At 44.7% G+C, this 20,219-nt stretch overlaps 1 protein-coding gene across 1 annotated transcript in view; it reads right to left on the bottom strand.

The window, feature by feature from the left end:
* LOC146041518 (excitatory amino acid transporter 2-like) overlaps window positions 1-20,219 on the bottom strand; it is a 64,384-nt gene that overhangs the window by 16,501 nt on the left and 27,664 nt on the right. The window contains exons 4-6 of the mRNA XM_083161481.1: window positions 13,275-13,464; window positions 2,998-3,124; window positions 1,200-1,433 (exon numbers count right to left, since the gene is read on the bottom strand). Coding sequence (XP_083017607.1) covers window positions 1,200-1,433; window positions 2,998-3,124; window positions 13,275-13,464 — 551 coding nt within the window. The remainder of the gene's footprint in view (window positions 1-1,199; window positions 1,434-2,997; window positions 3,125-13,274; window positions 13,465-20,219) is intronic.

Genomic DNA, 20,219 nt, shown 5'->3' with positions numbered 1-20,219 from the left:
AGGTTAATTTAGGACAAATATGAACCCTAGCGTGTATGTGATAGGAACTATACTGTAGAACATGGGTCTTCAACCTATGGCCCTTCCGATGTTGTGAAACTACATGTTCCAACACGCATTGCCACATTTTTTCCTATAAGAGCATGCCAAAACTGTCAGGGGGATGCTGGGAAATGTAGTTCCACAACATCTGGAGGGCCACAGGTTGAAGACCTGTGCTGTAGATTGTAAGCTCTACTGGGACAGGAACTGAATGGTTGAAATAATCTCATTAAAGTGCTGCATAAAATAGTGTGACAGCATCAGCAGGAACATACCTGGCAGGGATAGAACAGAAGGATGTGGTTGAATTGAATGCAGGTCAGGTGATAGTTGTGGCCAGTGCTAATTTTCAGCAGGAACCCGAACCTCTCATGAAATATGACATCATCAGGAACCAGGTTCTTGAACCTGTGCTGCCCCAAAATGCACTCTCCGTAACATAAGTTTTATTTAGATTTTTTTTTCTTCTTTAAATACTGTAGCCCACCCCCAAACCTAGAGTTATTGAACTTATTTTTTAAGAAAAATAATCCTGGGTGTTGCCAAGTCTAAAGCAAGCCTGATTGTAGACAACTGTCAGTTGGGTTTAAAATGCCTTAAAAAATCAAGAGACAGGACTCCTAATGCTGGACAAGCTGGCCAAGTGATAGGCCTGAAAGTGGTTAGAGATAGGGGTCCTGGAACTTACTGTTCTCTGAAGAATTTGAAAGACCTGCTGGGAAATGGGCTATTTGCTTCTAAAAAGAATTATCTGTATATCTGTATATACAGATGTATATACAGATGCAATGAGTTAGGATATCTTATACATGGCAGTGGCAGCCCCCCCCCCCCCACCCCCCCTCATTCCAGGATGTGTTTCAACAAAACCTGGTACTGTAAGAGGTAAAAGTTACCTCTTCGACAATTAATGTAAGCAATGGTCCTGCACATGCAAGTAATTAATGTTGCACAGCTTTGAGATTTATTAATGAACAAATTACAAAGTATTGGTAAAGCAAGGTCACCTTCCTTATATGTGTGTATATAGCTGCATAGACAAATAATCACTGGAATATTAATAAAGAGCACGTTTATGTTGCTTTACAGAACTGTAAGAAATATACTGTATCTCTAGTTTTGCTGACTGATTTATCTCTCCATACGCAGTTAATTACCTAGATGCGGTTCCGAGTGCAGTGATCCAGGCCTGGAATATGCCACCATAGAAAGCGAAAGGGTTTTTCCTGGTGATAGAGAAGAATATGAGAGGCAGGATCATGCCCCCGTGGATCACCAGGCCCACAATCACGGTGACCATGTACATTCCCAGCTGCCGTGCCACAGTCTCTAGGTCCTTGATGGCAGCAATCTTCCCACATATAAGAGAGGCAATCCCGAATGGGGAGTACCTAAATGGAACAGTACAATATAATTATACGGTATAATATAAAGTACAATATAGAAGCTATAATAGTAAAACAGGTTATTTATTACCCCCTCACTAAGTCATAGTCCCCATATTAGAGTCTAATAAATAAAGGGGACATTTCAGACCCGTTCGGTAGTGTTCGAATTTGGACCCATTTTTCGATGGTGGGGGTCTGCGCATGGGCGAATATGTGCACTGTGAGATTAGGGAAGGGGGGTTGGTAAGGGGCTGGAGCAGGGGAGCACTCAGTATTTTATAGGTGTCCCAATTACAGGGCTAAACCATGATTTTCCGTACACATTGTTTATGGTGCTTATGTGGGCCCTGTGATGCTGCAATAGGGTATACCCAGATGAATGTGCATTCATGTAACTGGATGTATATCAATGCACTAGAGAAAACATAGATGTCAGAGGTCTAATTACCAGAAACAGTGGAAGCGTTCACCGCCTGGTGCCAGTCCATGTACTGCTATGTCTGAGAGGCGTGTTAGAACATTGGCTTACATGTAGACATTGTTGGACTGGGGTTTAAAGGGTCCACCAGGGAATGCAGCAGTTCGGGCCAAAGAAGCTTAAGGTGTGTGGCCAGCCAACAGAAGGGGTGTTGCCTGCCATCAAAAGGGATGTGGCCTGCCATCAGAAGGGGTGTGGACAGTCAGCACAGAGGAAATTGGTGAATCATTAGAGAGGGCAGGCCAATAACAGGGCCTCTTATAAATGCAGGGACAGGGGTGTATCAGGATTCGGACCACCTATTTCAACTGCCAGGAGGGTTAATCTTGGTGTAGTTTCCATTGTAACAAATCAGTCATGATTCTGCTCCACCAAGTTACCACCACCTGGATTGTGGTAGCTGCCCTCCCACTGTGGCCCTGATCTGTGACCAGCCCAGGTGGTGGTAGCTGTAATCACATTGTTGCGTGTGTACTGTGAAGGAAGCTGAAGAGCCTATTCTGCCAGTCCTGGTTCCCACAATTTCTGATAGCCACCAGTGTCAGCACATAGGACTGTCCTGCTAGTCTGTGGACCTGCTGAATACCACACAGGACAACTTCAGATAAGGTCACATGCTGTCAGAGGTTAAAGTGTGGGGGGACGGGGTGGAACTGAGTTCCACCACCTGTAATTGTGAGGTGGCACTAGTTCTACCTCCACCTTGGCCCTGTCCAGTAACTCTAACAGAAACGTAATATAGTTTGCAGCGGGGAAGGGTGGGGGGCTGCCTAGTGGGGGGAGGGGATGGGGGGGTATTTAGGCGGCAAAAGGAAATGAGTTCCCCCATCTCTCCTAGACCATTTTAAGCCATGCTTATCGTATAATGTTAGAGTGCTGAGTAGTATAAATGTCATGATGGGCATGATCGTGTATATGAAGCTACAGTATTTAGTTCACAGGTCACTGAATGCCTGCTAAGCCACACACAATAGTTAAAGGTCAAGATACCATAGAAGCCATTCCCCTCCGTACATAATTCTAGCTGTGCACATCTTCCTTGCCTAATAAACCACAAGCCAAACAAACACAGACGAACCCATCTCTTACCACATAATCATGCTGACCAGCCGCATAATGATCTCGTTCAGGATATTAAAGAAATCAGCCATTAGCTTAGCCTGGTCTCCCATCTTCCCCATGGAAATTCCAAATGCGATGAAGAAACCAATGAGACCTAAGTATAGAATGAGAACCAGCGGTTACACAATAATATCTGAGCTCAGCATTCCTGTCCAACCCAACCATGCAGGATGATTGTAGCCTGTGAGGGGAACCCTAATTATACATTGTTCTTCTGATACAGTATATACTGTGCAAGTCTGTGTATGCCACCAGTGGCATAACTTTCTGGGCTATTGTCATTACTGGTATAAGATACTATGATATACTAAGGCTTTTAGAGAGATAACGTGGTGAGAGATAAAGTACAAGCCCATCAGCTCCTAACTGCCATGTTACAGACTGGTAAAGTAATAAAGAGGTGATAAAGAAGGTGATAATGCACCAGCCAATCAAATACTACATTTTTCAAACACAGCTGATTGGCTGGTGCATTATCACCTTTCACTTAATCACTATATAAGGCTTAACCCCTTCCCGACAATTGACGTACATTTACGTCATGGTCGGGAAGTACTTCCCGACACATGGCGTAAATGTACGTCATGGCATTTAACTGTCACCGCGTCTATAGACGCGGTGACAGTTTCAACATGTCTGCTGTCCCTGACAGCAGACATGTCCGTGCATGCCCAGGGGGGGCTGCGATGCCGCCCCCCCGTCGGCGATCGCTGTGATTGGCTGTTCAGTGTGAACAGCCAATTACAGCGTTTTCTGTGTCACCGGCGAATAACGTTCGCCGGTGACACGCGATCGGAGGTGATTGGTGCTGTAAAGTACAGCACCAATCACCGCGGGGTGTAAGGGTGACACTGGTGTCACCCCACCTCACCCCGCCCGCCCCCAAAGGCCGTGATTGGTCCGTCGGACCGACGGACCAATCACAGCCATGAAGGGGGGTTTAAACTAACGGTGACTGCACTGCAGACGCCATTCCGGTCTGGAATTGCGTGCAGTGCGGTCACCGTGCCAATCTGCCGCGATATACTGACCAGAACCTGGCAAAATACTTACCTGATCCTTGCAAATATCTTGGCTGCTTCATCTGTGCTTGTAGTGTGTGGATGCTTCCTGGATCCTGTTACTTGTGACTTCCTGTGAACTTGTGCTGCTGCAGTGTAATAGCGTTAGTTAGATAGAGAGAGATAGAGAGAGATAGTGTCAGAAAGTGCTGTATTTTGTGCTGCTGCAGTGTGATATAGTTATAGAGAGAGAGATAGAGAGAGATAGAGAGAGATAGAGAGAGATAGAGAGATATAGAGAGAGATAGAGAGAGATAGAGAGAGAGAGATAGAGAGGCCTAGTGACAGAGAGTGCTATATTTTGTGCTGCTGCAGTGTTATAGTTATAGATAGAGAGAGAGAGATAGAGAGAGAGAGATAGAGATAGTGACAGATTGTGCTATATATTTTTTATATAACTGACTGCTGCCCCCCCTTTTGTGCTGATCAGTATAAATTAACTGATCAGCAACTTTTTGGGGGCGCAGGGTATTTTTATATATATATATACCTGTCACTGCTGCTGCTGCAGTGTCATAGAGTGTTAGATAGTGAGAGATAGAGAGATAGAGAGAGATAGTGACAGAGAGTGCTAGAGAGTGCTAAATTTTGTGTCTGCTGCCCCCGCCTTTTGTGCTGATCACTATATCTGAGGTGATCAGCAACTTTTTAGGGGTGCAGAGGTTTTTTTTTTTTTGTAATATATATACCTGCCAGTTGCACTGTCAGTTGCACCTGCTGCCCCTCACTGGTAATCAGTGTCGCATCACTGATCACCTTTTTTTTTGTGTGTGTGTGCTGTGGGGTCTTTTTTTAATTTTTTTTTTTTACACACACTGTGATTTTGTGGGTGTCCTGTGGCCGCTGTGCGCGGATCAGTGACGTACATCACTGATCATCTTTTTCGGCACAGGGTTGATCTACTTTTTTTTTTTTTTTTGATCAAATTCCTGTTGCCTTTCAGCGCTGTTCAGTGACGGACGTTACTGACCAACATCTGTGCTCAATTTTTGGCGCAGGACCTTTTTTTTTTTTTTTTTAACCCCTTCAATTTTTTTTTTTTAACCCCTTCAATTTTTTTTTTAACCCCTTCAATTTTTTTTTTTTTTTAACCCCTCCATTTTTTTTTTTTTGTATAAAGTATTTTTTTTTTCTGCACACTACATACACACTACACACTACATACCCCCCGGGTTGAAATAAAGTTTGTACCCCCCCCTACACTATACACGTGTTGAAACATTTCACTACCAGTAACACAAAAATAAAAATGGCATCCCAAATGTCATCCCAAATGTCATCCCAGTCATCCAGAAGAATGTATTCAGCGGAGGAGGCATATGCCCTGCTTGCTTCTGACTCTGACACAGCCAGTGATGCAAGCGGGGAATTTGAAGGATTCGCCTTAAGCTCCTCTTCCTCCTCTGGTGATGAGGGACCCCCTCAAAGACGCCCCCGTAGAGCAGCTGAGACCCCCCCCCCAATAATTGATCTCGTATGGACCCCACCACCAGACAATTTTGAGCCCCAGGTTCCTGAGTTTTTGGCCATGCCAGGAATCCAATTTGATTCCACAGGTCTCAGAGAAATTGACTTTTTCAAATTATTTTTCTCTGATGATTTTATAAATTTAATGGTGGACCAAACTAATTTATATGCCCAGCAGTTTATTGCTCAAAACCCCACGTCATCATTTGCTAGGTGGACCCCTGTAGATGCAGTAGAGATGATGACGTTTTGGGGTCTGGTGTTTCATATGGGCATAGTAAAAAAGCCAGAAATTAGGCAATATTGGAGTACAGATGTTCTGTACAGCACCCCATTTTACCGTATGGCCATGCCCCAGGCTCGATTTGAGACGATCCTTAAATTTTTGCATTACAACGATAATGCACAGTGCCCACCCAGAGATGATCCCACCTTTGACCGGCTATTCAAAGTCAGGCCGGTCATTGATCATTTCAGTGCCAAATTTGAAGACATGTACATCCCAGATAAATTCATTTGCATAGACGAGTCCCTTATACATTTTAAAGGAAGGGTTAAATTCCGCCAGTACCTTCCCAGTAAGAGGGCAAGGTATGGCATAAAAATGTATAAGTTGTGTGAAAGCACCTCAGGGTACACCCACAGGTTTAGGGTATATGAAGGGAAGGATTCAAGAATTGAACCGCCAGAATGCCCCCCCTCCCTCGTAGGTGTTAGTGGAAAAATTGTCTGGGATTTAGTGCACCCCTTCCTGGATAAAGGTTATCACCTCTATGTGGATAACTTTTACACCAGCATCCCCCTGTTTAAGGCCCTTGGTTCAAGAGGTACAGCAGCTTGCGGTACTGTGCGCAAGAACCAAAGAGGCCTCCCAAAAACGCACATTGCCCAAGTAATGAGAAGGGGTGAAAGCAGGGGAATATGCACCGAAAATATGTTGTTGGTCAAATATAAGGACAAGAGGGATGTCCTTATACTGACAACAATTCACGGAGACAGTACCACCTCCGTCCCTGTACGAGGTACCAGTACCCACACCTCCAAACCTAATTGTATCCTGGATTACAATAGGTACATGGGCGGAGTGGATCTTTCAGATCAGGTACTGAAGCCGTACAGTGCCCTGCGGAAAACAAAAATCTGGTACAAGAAGCTGGCCGTGTATATCATCCAGATGGCACTGTATAACGCTTACGTGCTATTCCGTTCTACCGGCCAGAGGGGGACATTTATGCACTTTCAAGAGGAAGTCATAAAGGGCCTAATATTTGGGAACCAGCAGGCTGAGGGCCCCAGTACTTCTAGTACTGGCCCCCGTATTGTACCAGGGCAGCATTTTCCTGATGAAATCCCCTCCACTGGAAAAAAGGGCAGGACACAAAAAAGGTGCAAAGTTTGCTATAAAAAGGGAATAAGAAAGCAAACTATTTTCCAGTGTGACACTTGCCCCGACAAACCCGGCCTATGTATAAAGGAGTGTTTTAAAATATACCACACATCTATGGATTATTAGGTTCATAATTTCACCGTGCTTCGGGGGTCTTGCTAATGCCACATACCACCCACCATTCATTCCACCATAATCTGAGCCGCAAAATCCAAAAATCACTCCTTCCCTTCTGAGTCCTGCCATGCACCCAACTGGTATTTTTTGGTCACATGTGAGGCATTGCCGTACTCGGGAGAAATTGGGGCACAGATTTTGGGGTGCTTTTTCTCCTTCATACCTTCTGAAAATGAAAAATTTTGAGCCAGAACTGCATTTTTGTGTAAAAAAATGTAATTTTTCATTTTCACTGCCCACTTGTATCAAAATTGGTGAAACCCCTGGGGGTTTGAAATGTACACTATACCCCTAGATGAATTCCCTGAGGGGTGTAGTTTGCAAAATGGGGTCACTTGTGGGGGGGTTCCACTGTATTGGTGCTTTGGGGGTCTTGCTAATGCGACATAGCACCCACCATCATTCCACCAGAATTTGTGCTGCAAAATCCAAATATCACTCCTTCCCTTCTGAGTCCTGAAACTTTTTGGTCACACATGAGGCATTGCCGTACTCGGGAGAAATTGGGGCACAGATTTTGGGGTGCTTTGTCTCCTTCATTCCTTCTGAAATTGAAAAATTTTAAGCCAGAACTGCATTTTTGTGTAAAAAAATGTAATTTTTCATTTTCACTGCCCACTTGTATCAAAATTGGTGAAACCCCTGGGGGTTTGAAATGTACACTATACCCCTAGATGAATTCCCTGAGGGGTGTACTTTGCAAAATGGGGTGACTTGTGGGGGGGTTCCACTGTATTGGTGCAACATAGCACCCACCATTCATTCCACCAGAATCTGTGCTGCAAAATCCAAAAATCACTCCTTCCCTTCTGAGTCCTGCCATGCACCCAACTGGTATTTTTTGGTCACATGTGAGGCATTGCCGTACTCGGGAGAAATTGGGGCACAGATTTTGGGGTGCTTTTTCTCCTTCATACCTTCTGAAAATGAAAAATTTTGAGCCAGAACTGCATTTTTGTGTAAAAAATGTAATTTTTCATTTTCACTGCCCACTTGTATCAAAATTGGTGAAACCCCTGGGGGTTTGAAATGTACACTATACCCCTAGATGAATTCCCTGAGGGGTGTAGTTTGCAAAATGGGGTCACTTGTGGGGGGGTTCCACTGTATTGGTGCTTGGGGGGTCTTGCTAATGCGACATAGCACCCACCAACATTCCACCAGAATCTGAGCTGCAAAATCCCAAAATCACTCCTTCCCTTCTGAGTCCTGCCATGCACCCAACTGGTATTTTTTGGTCACATGTGAGGCATTGCCGTACTCGGGAGAAATTGGGGCACATATTTTGGGGTGCTTTTTCTCCTTCATACCTTCTGAAAATGAAAAATTTTGAGCCAGAACTGCATTTTTGTGTAAAAAAAATGTAATTTTTCATTTTCACTGCCCACTTGTATCAAAATTGGTGAAACCCCTGGGGGTTTGAAATGTACACTATACCCCTAGATGAATTCCCTGAGGGGTGTACTTTGCAAAATGGGGTGACTTGTGGGGGGGTTCCACTGTATTGGTGCAACATAGCACCCACCATTCATTCCACCAGAATCTGTGCTGCAAAATCCAAAAATCACTCCTTCCCTTCTGAGTCCTGCCATGCACCCAACTGGTATTTTTTGGTCACATGTGAGGCATTGCCGTACTCGGGAGAAATTGGGGCACAGATTTTGGGGTGCTTTTTCTCCTTCATACCTTCTGAAAATGAAAAATTTTGAGCCAGAACTGCATTTTTGTGTAAAAAATTTAATTTTTCATTTTCACTGCCCAGTTGTACCACAATTGGTGAAACCCCTGGGGGTTTGAAATGTACACTATACCCCTAGATGAATTCCCTGAGGGGTGTAGTTTGCAAAATGGGGTCACTTGTGGGGGGGTTCCACTGTATTGGTGCTTTGGGGGTCTTGCTAATGCGACATAGCACCCACCAAAATTCCACCAGAATCTGAGCTGCAAAATCCAAAAATCACTCCTTCCCTTCTGAGTCCTGCCATGCACCCAACTGGTATTTTTTGGTCACATGTGAGGCATTGCCGTACTCGGGAGAAATTGGGGCACAGATTTTGGGGTGCTTTTTCTCCTTCATACCTTCTGAAAATGAAAAATTTTGAGCCAGAACTGCATTTTTGTGTAAAAAATGTAATTTTTCATTTTCACTGCCCACTTGTATCAAAATTGGTGAAACCCCTGGGGGTTTGAAATGTACACTATACCCCTAGATGAATTCCCTGAGGGGTGTAGTTTGCAAAATGGGGTCACTTGTGGGGAGGTTCCACTGTATTGGTGCTTGGGGGGTCTTGCTAATGCGACATAGCACCCACCAAAATTCCACCAGAATCTGAGCTGCAAAATCCAAAAATCACTCCTTCCCTTCTGAGTCCTGCCATGCACCCAACTGGTATTTTTTGGTCACATGTGAGGCATTGCCGTACTTGGGAGAAATTGGGGCACAGATTTTGGGGTGCTTTTTCTCCTTCATACCTTCTGAAAATGAAAAATTTTGAGCCAGAACTGCATTTTTGTGTAAAAAAATGTAATTTTTCATTTTCACTGCCCACTTGTATCAAAATTGGTGAAACCCCTGGGGGTTTGAAATGTACACTATACCCCTAGATGAATTCCCTGAGGGGTGTAGTTTGCAAAATGGGGTCACTTGTGGGGGGGTTCCACTGTATTGGTGCTTGGGGGGTCTTGCTAATGCGACATACTGTAGCACCCACCAAAATTCCACCAGAATCTGAGCCGCAAAATCCAAAAATCACTCCTTCCGTTCTGAGTCCTGCCATGCACCCAACTGGTATTTTTTGGTCACATGTGAGGCATTGCCGTACTCGGGAGAAATTGGGGCACATATTTTGGGGTGCTTTTTCTCCTTCATACCTTCTGAAAATGAAAAATTTTGAGCCAGAACTGCATTTTTGTGTAAAAAAATGTAATTTTTCATTTTTACTGCCCACTTGTATCAAAATTGGTGAAACCCCTGGGGGTTTGAAATGTACACTATACCCCTAGATGAATTCCCTGAGGGGTGTAGTTTGCAAAATGGGGTCACTTGTGGGGGGGTTCCACTGTATTGGTGCTTTGGGGGTCTTGCTAATGCGACATAGCACCCACCAAAATTCCACCAGAATCTGAGCTGCAAAATCCAAAAATCACTCCTTCCCTTCTGAGTCCTGCCATGCACCCAAATGGTATTTTTTGGTCACATGTGAGGCATTGCCGTACTCGGGAGAAATTGGGGCACAGATTTTGGGGTGCTTTGTCTCCTTCATACCTTCTGAAAATGACAAATTTTGAGCCAGAACTGCATTTTTGTGTAAAAAAAATAATTTTTCATTTTCACTGCCCAGTTGTACCACAATTGGTGAAACCCCTGGGGGTTTGAAATGTACACTATACCCCTAGATGAATTCCCTGAGGGGTGTAGTTTGCAAAATGGGGTCACTTGTGGGGGGGTTCCTAACTTTTAGCATCTTATGGTGCCTAGAAACCTACATGGTGCCTAAAAAATAATCTCATAAAAAGGAGGCTCCAAAATCAAGTAGGTGCTCCTTCTATTATGAAGCCTGTGGTTTGGTCACCGTGCACACTAGGGCCACATATAGGATATTTATGAAAACAAAAGAATTGGGGGAATCAATTTTCAGTCACATTTCTCTAGTAAAATGTACTGTGTTCCTTAGAAAAATGTATTAAAATTGCAAATCTGCAAAAAAAAAAAAATTTTTAAATTTCACCTACACTTTGTTTTAATTCCTGTGAAACACCTAAAGGGTTAACAAACTTCCAAAATGCTGTTTTGAATACTGTGAGGGGTGCAGTTTTTGAAATGGCATCATTTATGGGGGTGTCTCACATACAAGTCCCTCAAAGTCACATCAGAACTGAACTGGTCCCTAAAAAAATCAGTGTTTGAAATTTTCTTGAAAATTTTAGAATTTGCTATTCATATTGTAAGCCTCCTAGTGTCCCAAAAAATTAAAAGGAAGTTGAAATAATGATGTCAACATAAAGTAGACATATGGTCTATGTTAGTTATTAACTATTTTGAGTGGTATGATTATTTGTCTCACAAGCAGAAAATTTAACATTTTGCAAATTGCTAAATTTTCCATTTTTTTACGACATTTTGGTATTTTTCACAAAAAAACACAGACTGTATCAACCCAAATTTACCACTAATTTGAAGTACAATGTGTCACGAAAAAACAATCTCAAAATCACTGGGATAAGTAAAAGCAAAAAAAAGTTATCCCCACTTAAGTGAGACATGTCAGATTTGAAAAAAAGGGCTCTGTCAGGAACGCAAAAACTGGCTCTGTCAGGAAGGGGTTAATACATCTGCACCAGTGTTTGAAAAATAACAGGATCATTTATCTCTCTCAATGGCCTCACATTACCTTCGGCATGATTCAGCAATAGATGGAAGGTTAATGACGCAGGTAAACTGCTGTTCTAGGAATGCAGCTCTCCCTTCGACCCCCTCCATACCCCTTCAATGCAGTGCTGTCTATCAGGCGGCAGAGGGGAACTACGGACGATAACACAAGGCGTGTTCTGTGCATGTGCAGAACGGACCATGCACAGTTGCAGATTCAAGATAATTGGGAATCTGCATGCAGCCCCTCCCATGCGCTGAACTCCAAATCAAATCCCTTGTCTTACGTAGGCAGCACATAGTATTTAAGCAGATGAGTGTGATATTTTGTTTCTATGCTAGGAGAAGAGGGCTACTTGTAAGAGGGAGTATCATGGTGTAAAAAGGGTTGTACAGGTTGAGAAATTTGCATGAGTACCAGATATTAATATCACACCGCAAGCCAGGTAGAACAATTAATAGGGGCAAGGGTTGGGCAACTGGGTGGGTAACAGAATTGGCAGCCTGGGTGCAGGCTCCGTCTACTGCATATAAGCAGATCTCCAGAAACTTGGTGGCTGTGCCTTGTTCCCAGGTGACATCTCTATTGCACATGTGCAAATCACTGGGGAAATGACGCCAGACTCCAGAGTGTTGGATAGGGGTGCAATATTCTGCAAATAAAGTACAGGAGCACACAGTGGCAAATGACAGTGGCAAATCCATTCAGTACCCTGTGCTCCTCCACCCACAGTATAGGCTAGAGCAAACAGAGTCCGATTCAGCAGAGTAATTTCTGCAAACGGGGATGTAGTCAAAGTCAACACTGACCACATCAACGGTCTCATTTCGGCAACTCCATGAATGTACAATAACTTTGTATTGGAAGAGCACATGAGGGGAGAGGGACCTGGTAGCGAGAGCTTACATACTAAAGGGGAGGGCAGATAGTCAGGGGTGACACAGATGGGGTAGACTGTGAGTGAGTGTGGAAGAGAGGGTTAGGATGAGAGGTGGCTGGGTTTGGTGAAGAAGTGTGTGTTGAAAGCCCATTTGAAGTTTTGTAGACAGGTGGAGAGTCTGATAGGGAGAGGTGGAGAGTTCCAGAGAAAGGGAGCAGCTTGTAACGAGTCTTGGAGACGGGAGTAGGAGGAAGTAACCAGGCAGCGTGCATTACTGGAGTGATGAGAATAGTTGGGTGTAAAATAGTAAGATAAAGTCAGTGTTGTAAATGGGAGAGGAGTGGATGAGGGCTTTGTAAGTGATTGTGAGAAGCTTGCATTGGATTCTGAAAGGGAAGGGGAGCCAATGAAGGGCATATAAAAAAAGGGAAGGTGGATATAATGTGTTTGGTGAAGAAGTACCGGGCTGCAGCACAGAAGATAGATTGGAGTGGAGAGAGGCATTTGTCAGGGATGACACATAGAAGGAGATTACAGTAGCAAGGGGCCTTATAAAGATTTCTTAGAGGAGCATTGCGTGACTACCGCGTGACTTCATGACATCACATGGACCTACCCACGCTACTAAAGTCCCTTTGATGTTCCTTGATATGATAAAAAAAATTTGGCCACACCAAATGTGAATAGTCAGGTTAGTATGAATGTGCCACAGGTAATAAGCCTTCTTCCAAAAGACCTAGAGCCTACTTCAGATTCGCCGACTGTGCACACGCCAAGGAACTCTATCGCTGCCACCTGTAATCAGTAGCAAAAATATAATGCTATGGATTGTTTGAGGGAGAAGGGTCCCAAACCGGTATCTTGCCTAGGGCCCCATGAGGTGTAAGTCTTACTCTACTTACCTAGAACGTTCATTCCCCCCTTATACTCGAGTTTCTTCTGTGTCACCATGACAGGCCCTGTGTCCATAGGGACATCTGCCACAGAGGAATTAAGCTGTGATCCGTTGGTGTATATGCTGCTCACATTGAGAGGTCTTATAAGATCCAGAGGTGACGGTGGGGCTGGAACTTTCTTAGAAACCGTAGATATCTGTAAAAACCAACAACTATGTTTAATGCACAGTATTTACGGTACAGAGGACAGTGACAGTTACATGGGGGGACAGTTGGGATTTCAACGGTCAGTATACCGACTTCAGAATCCTGACTGCCAGTACTCCAACAGGGGGGCGAGCACATCAAAGGCCCTTGTGGGCTCAGTGGCTCACTGGGCTCACCACCACTATTCTCCTTTTATGGGGGTTGTGCACCCCCGCGATGGAGAATAGCCCCTGTAAGTCGGGATCCCCACTGTTAGGTTCTTTACAGTCGAGATTTCGATGTCAGTATACTGACCCTCGGAATCCCGACTGTCAGGAGTTCATCCGGCACTCGGGGTCTATGTAGCCTTGTAGAAAGAGATAAAGTGGACTTTCTAGCAGCCAGGTCAACATAATAGGGTTCCAGCATAGGGGGGTGGTCTGGGGGTGTGTTAATGGGATATTAAACATAGAATCATAGAATTTGATGGCAGATAAGAACCACTTGGCCCATCTAGTCTGCCCCTTTTTTAAACATGTTACCTCAAACCATATTTGATCCTTATTTTTTTGTAAGGATATCAATATGCTTATCCCAAGCATGTTTAAATAGTACTACTGTATTTGTGTCTACCACCTCTGATCAGGGGCGAATTTAGGAGTCAGGCCACCCCTAGGCACAACATTTTTGGCCGCCCCCCCGCTCCCTCTATTTTAATATAATCATTATTAAGGTATAAGTCATATATATATATATTACATACTGCTAACTGTATGGAGGATCTGGAGGGAGGGTGAATTAACTTTATTTGCAGTCTCAGTCAGTCTCTCTCACACTGACTGAAGATCAGGGATGTTTGCGCTGCTCAGCTCAGCTGCTTTCCCCGCCGGCGGCAGTGAGCCAGAGCAATTCAGCTCAGCTCACCCAGCGGCAAAGCCGGACGTGCAGGGGGACCCCGTCGGAGATAGCCAGTGATGTACTGTGCATGGCAGAGCGGATGGGCAGTGGCGGGTGACGAGAGGCGCTGCCACCGACATATGATGAATCATGTCGGCGGCCGCGGCGCTTGTTACTTGCCGCTGCCCACCCGCTCTGCCATGCTGCTATTTAAATGTCATCCTGCCGTGCCACCAGAACCGGCCCTAGCCAATTTGATGCCCTAGGCAAATGTTTCGCTGGTGCCCATTACCACCGGCCCTACTGTAGTTCCACCCCTGACCCATTGCACCTAACCCCATATATAATATGTTCTGTAAATGCCAGAACGTCTATACATCTGCATTACTTCACAACTTCACTCGGTGCCTGCAAATACCGAAAGGTACGGTCATATACTCAACACATATGCGGCACAACAGGACTAGGAAAGAAGATACTCCACTCTGTATCACTAGTTCAACGTGTCAATGCTAGTAACACATTGTCATATTTAAATACACAAAACACCTCCAGTTCACGCTGCATGTCCGTTCCCGGAACCTCCTGCCTCACTGGAAATTTGGAGAAATCATCACATAGCGCTCAAAAAAGGCACCTAGCAACCATGATATATAAACAATATCACACAGATAGTGACATGGCTTCCGATGTTGCCGATATAGTGAACATCGGAAGCCATATCGCATGCAGATCGCATGCTTTCTTAGGGCTTGCGAGCCTGATGCGCTGCCGATGCGCGCTCCCGTGTGAGTGAACATCAGGGGCGAAATGTAATAGGGTGCGTTTTTTTTTTTTTTGCGATTTTTCCCGCAAAATATGCCGTTTTCGCCCATTTCCCGAAAATCGCATATTTTATAGGGTGCGATTTGCGGGAAAAATCGCATTTTTTAAAGGTGCGATTTTTAGTTAGACTAAAAATCGCATCCAGATGTTTTCCCATTAAAAAGGATAGAAGCCGCATATTTAATGGGTTGCGATTTTTAGTAAAGCTTACTAAAAATCGCAAAAAAAATAGACCAGGTTCTGCCTGGCGCTTTTATCAGAAACATGCACAGATCATTGAGATCTGTGCATGGTTCTGTTGTAAAAAAATAGTTAAAACAAAAAAAAAGAAAAAAAACGGTCCCCCCCCTAAGCATAACCAGCCCCGGGCTCAAAAAGCCGGTGCTGGTATAATAAAATCAAAGGAACAATCAAGTTGGGGTTCCCTGGATTTTATAAAACCAGCACCAGGCTCAAGGTCCGGCGCTGGTTCCCAAAATACGGGGGACAAAATGACTAGGGGTCCCCCGTATTTTAAGAACCAGCACCGGACACAACCAGCCAGCAGGGTAATGCCACAGCCGGGGGGAGACTTTTTATACAAGTCCCCCCGGCCAAAGCATTAACCCCCTGGCTGGTCAGCATGGGCAGGGGTCCTGGGGAAGTGGGGACCCCCCCAATGAAGGGGTCCCCCCCCTCCAGGACTTACCAGCCCATGCTGATAGTCCGGGGCTGTCCTCCATGCCCCTGGGCTGTGGGCATGGAGCTGATGCTTTGTGTAAAAAAAAGAATGTAAACTATTGTTTTACACTGGCGAACTATCAGTCCCAGCAAGCCTACCCCGCATGCTGGGACTTGGGGAACCACAAGTCCCAGCATGCGGGGCATTAAAGTGCCCGCTGGCACTTGTAGTTCTGCAGTGTAAAAAATAGTGCACAAAATCACACTGACACCCTGTAAAATAAAACTTTAATACACACAAAACACACTGATACTTACCTACCTTGAGCCCATAGGTCGGTCCCTGGATCCTGGATTCGTCCTCCGGGGCTCCAGGGCAGAAGAGTCCGGTTCCGGGGCCTTGGTCCTGGTTCCGGGGCTGGTCCTGGGGTTCCGGGGCTCCTGGCGTGAAGAATCCGGGGTCCGGGATCCGTGGTAGTCCCCAGGGGTACCTAAGGAGGAAAATCCTACTCACCTGCTCCCCGTCAGCGACCTCCGGTGACAGCGCTGCTCCCGACTGGTACCCGGCTTGAAGGACTTTGGCCGGCGCTGAGATGTTTCCTCTTCGCCGTCTCTGAACAGAATGATTTCTCGGCCAATCAGGAGCCGAGAAAGTCGGCTCCTGATTGGCCAGAAATCATTCTGAATACAGACGCCAACGAAGTAACATCTCTGCTCTGATTGGCCAGAAATCATTCTGAATACAGACGCCGACGAAGTAACATCTCTTCGCCACAGCAGTCAGATAAAGAGGGCAGTCAAGACTATATAGTGCAGATCTGCACTATATAGTCTATATTGTGCCACTGACTGCATGCCGTGCGATGCGAGTCCCGATATGATCTGATCGCATCGGGACTCGCATAGCACGGCAAAGCTACCCGTGTGTACACACCATAATACATCATAAAACGGGGAAGTATAAAGCCATCAGCATCTATTCTTATAGTCCTATCTACTATCCAGTTTTGTGTTGTTTGCTGATGGCTTTATACAGCCCCGTTTTATACAGCATGCACTGGGTGTGTTTTTTGCATTTAAGGTTTGTGTTTATTGTATTTTTGTATTCCAGATGGCAATGTGTTACAAGCATTGAAACTTTTTTGAACTAGTGATACAGTGAGCATTGTCCATTCCTAGCCTTATTATGCTGCATGTGTGTGGGATAAACTGTATATATATATATATATATATATATATATATATATATATATCTATACATATATATATATGCATACTGTACATACATACACACACACATCAACCACTGTTATCACAACATTGAACATAACATGTTTTATCTTTGAGGTGGTACGTTATGGACTAAAGATTTTTGAAGAAAAGGACATTCACATAAGGAAAACATCATTGTAAATTTTAAGATCCCAATAGGAAGCGCTGGTTTACCCCTATTTCTTCTGTCATGCACCATTTTAGTTGCCCTTCTTTGTACAGTCTCTAATGTATTTATATCCTTCTGGAGATATGGCCTCCAGGACTGAACACAATACTCTAGGTGAGGTCGTACCAATGACTTATACAGTGGCATTATTACTTCTTTCTTTCTACTGCTGATACCTCTCCCTATGCAACCTAGCATCTGACTTGCCTTCTTCATTGCTTTGTTACATTGCCAACCTGCTTTTAAGTCCCCTTAAATATTGTTACTATGGTCCTGCCCCTGATATATAATGCCCAAATTATCAGCATTGTAAAGTGAGGGGCGGGGCTATGATGTCACAATTCAGGGCAAATCGCATCATCAGCCTACCCACTTTTCCTCCATATGGTGTAAGTGCCACCGATTTCCGGGAACCTCCCGGCCATTCCATAATAGTAGGCAAGTATGAAGTGGGGAGAGATAAAGTACCGGCCAATCAGCTTCTAACTGCCATGTTACAGGCTGGATGGCTGTTACTACTGTATCTCTCTCCACTTTATCTCACTCCAGAGGTTAGTACATAGACCACATAGTCATCTTAAACAACTGCAGGAGACAGGGGAGCTGGCATCAGAAAAACAAGTTGAATTCTGGAACTAAGGATTTTTTTTGTTTTCCATTTAAATAAAACTATATTGCATTTTTAAAACAGCTCATACATTTACATACACTGTAGCATATTTATTAATATTGCCACACAATAACATTATACTTGCCTACATTAGAAAACTAGAATTAGGGAGAGTACAGGAGGATGCATGTCACACCATTAAGGGGCGTGTCTAGTTCCATATATGGGTGTGTCTAGCTCTGCATATGGGCATGTCTAGCACCACATATGGGCGTGTCTATGCTTAAATGCTTATTGATGCAAGATATTTCTGTATAACATTAGCAACAATATATTTTGGGAAATTTTTATACTAACATTGGAAAAATATATTTTCCTGTAATATTTATTTTCTTTTTACTCATGATATTATGATTAATGTAATGCCTATGCAATAAATTCCAAATGCAATTTGACCTTGTGTGAGTTCTTCCATAAGCACACAGTATAAGCAGATGTCAAAGTTGGCCGGTGTGCGTCAATATATTAAAGCAAAAGTAGTGATGAGTGCGTCCAGATTTCTGAAATCCAGCAGCTACCAAACATCAGGGATCCGAACTGCGATCCGAGCGCCGTTCAGTATTTCCGCCAAGCTTGGATCGCAAAAAAAAGCAAAACGCCATCAACCCAGCATCATATTCTAGTGAGAGCCAAATTCTATATAAGTCCCCTGCTACCCGCCACTATCGTCACTTCGGCATTGGAGAATGTTGAGGGAGGTTGTGTCTCTATGTCTCTCTGGGAACCTGGCGTGGGGTGGCGACCTGGTTGCAGTGGTGGTGTCCTGTGGTGTACTGCGCAGTCCAGTCATGTGACAATGTGCTATCTGTTGCCGCTGCTGGTGTCCTGTGCTGCTGTATAAGTCCAATGCACTGGTGCTGTGCTGTCTAGTGCTGCCGATAAGTCCAGTGGTACTGCAGTTAAGCCCAGTGGTACTACCGTTAAGTCCACTATTGCCCTTAAGCCCAGTGGTACTGCCATTAAGTCTGTACCACTGGACTTAACAGCTGTAATGGAGAATAAAAATTTGGAGGATAAAATAGTGAAAGAACAAGAACCACTTCCTCCTAGTGCTAAAACTGCTGCCTCTAGTCCTGACATAGAACACGAAATGCCATCAACGTCATCTGCTAAGGCCGATATCCAATGTCATCGTAGAGGGCATGTACAATCCAGAATGCCAAAGTTCAGTAACACGAAGAAAAAAAATAAATGTAAATCGTTTGAGGAGAAACGTAAGCTTGCCACTCATTTCAGCCACAGTTGTGGTTTGTTGATTGGTTTGTTAAAGTGTGTATGTCCTATTTACGCAACACAAGGGTGGGTGGGAGTTCGAGTGGGAGGGCCCAAGGACAATTCCATCCTGCATCTCTTTTTTGGGGGGCATTATGTGCTCTTTGGGGCCTAGTTTTTCAAACTGCCATCCTGTCTGCCACTGCAGTGCCACTCCTAGATGGGCCACATGTTTGTGCCGCACACTTGTGTCATCCAGCTACAGTACCTCGGTGCAACTTATTATTCTAAAAAGAACATTTTGAGGTTTGAGGTGTTCAGGATAGACTGTAAATGAGTGGAAATAACATGCCCTCCAACATTCCCAACTTAAAAACCGGTACAGGGGTGTGGTCAATGATAGATGGGAGTGGCCATGGGTAAAGGGGGCGTGGTCTTGGTCATTTTACTTTTCGACTATATGGCAGATTTCTTTAAGCGTTCCTACCTCGTTCCACTGTGTGATGTCTGGCCATAACATCGCCCGCTGTCGGGTTCACCATGCTGCACTGATGTCACGCCGCCCAGGAGGTGGTGGCTTGTGCGGCCGGGACTTGTAAACCCTGCACATCCGTGACATCTCCAGTCTCTCCCTGAGCAGGGGGAGCTGAACGTGACAGAGCCCTCCGCCGTGCACCCTGGGAGATGTAGTCCCGGCTGGCTGCTCCTCCATGCTCCCTGGGGAGCAGTCGGCAGTATAATGAACTACATCTCCCAGAGTCCCCCATTCAGCCAGAGCTGATGTTAAAAAAAAACTGTACAATCGGTTCAGTTTATTTTAGCCGGTACAGACCATTAAAAAAACGGTACTGTACCGGCTAAAATGGAACAGTTGGAGGGTATGAAATAAATGTTCTTCAGGTTAACAATAGCGCAGGAGCAGCACAACAGCAGGTTTGAGCTGTGGGCCATCCAGAACATTGCAGGTAGGAGCCACCACTGGTAGGCAACTATTAATAACATGTAATCCCCATACCTCCCAACTTCTGTACCTCTAAAGTGGGGACACTCGCGCGACTCC

Source organism: Crinia signifera, chromosome 19, assembly GCF_055691185.1.
Source record: "Crinia signifera chromosome 19, ASM5569118v1, whole genome shotgun sequence".
Classification (NCBI taxonomy): domain Eukaryota; kingdom Metazoa; phylum Chordata; class Amphibia; order Anura; family Myobatrachidae; genus Crinia; species Crinia signifera.
Note: the sequence above shows the minus strand (reverse complement) of the source record. Positions and strands in the feature narration are given on the sequence as shown.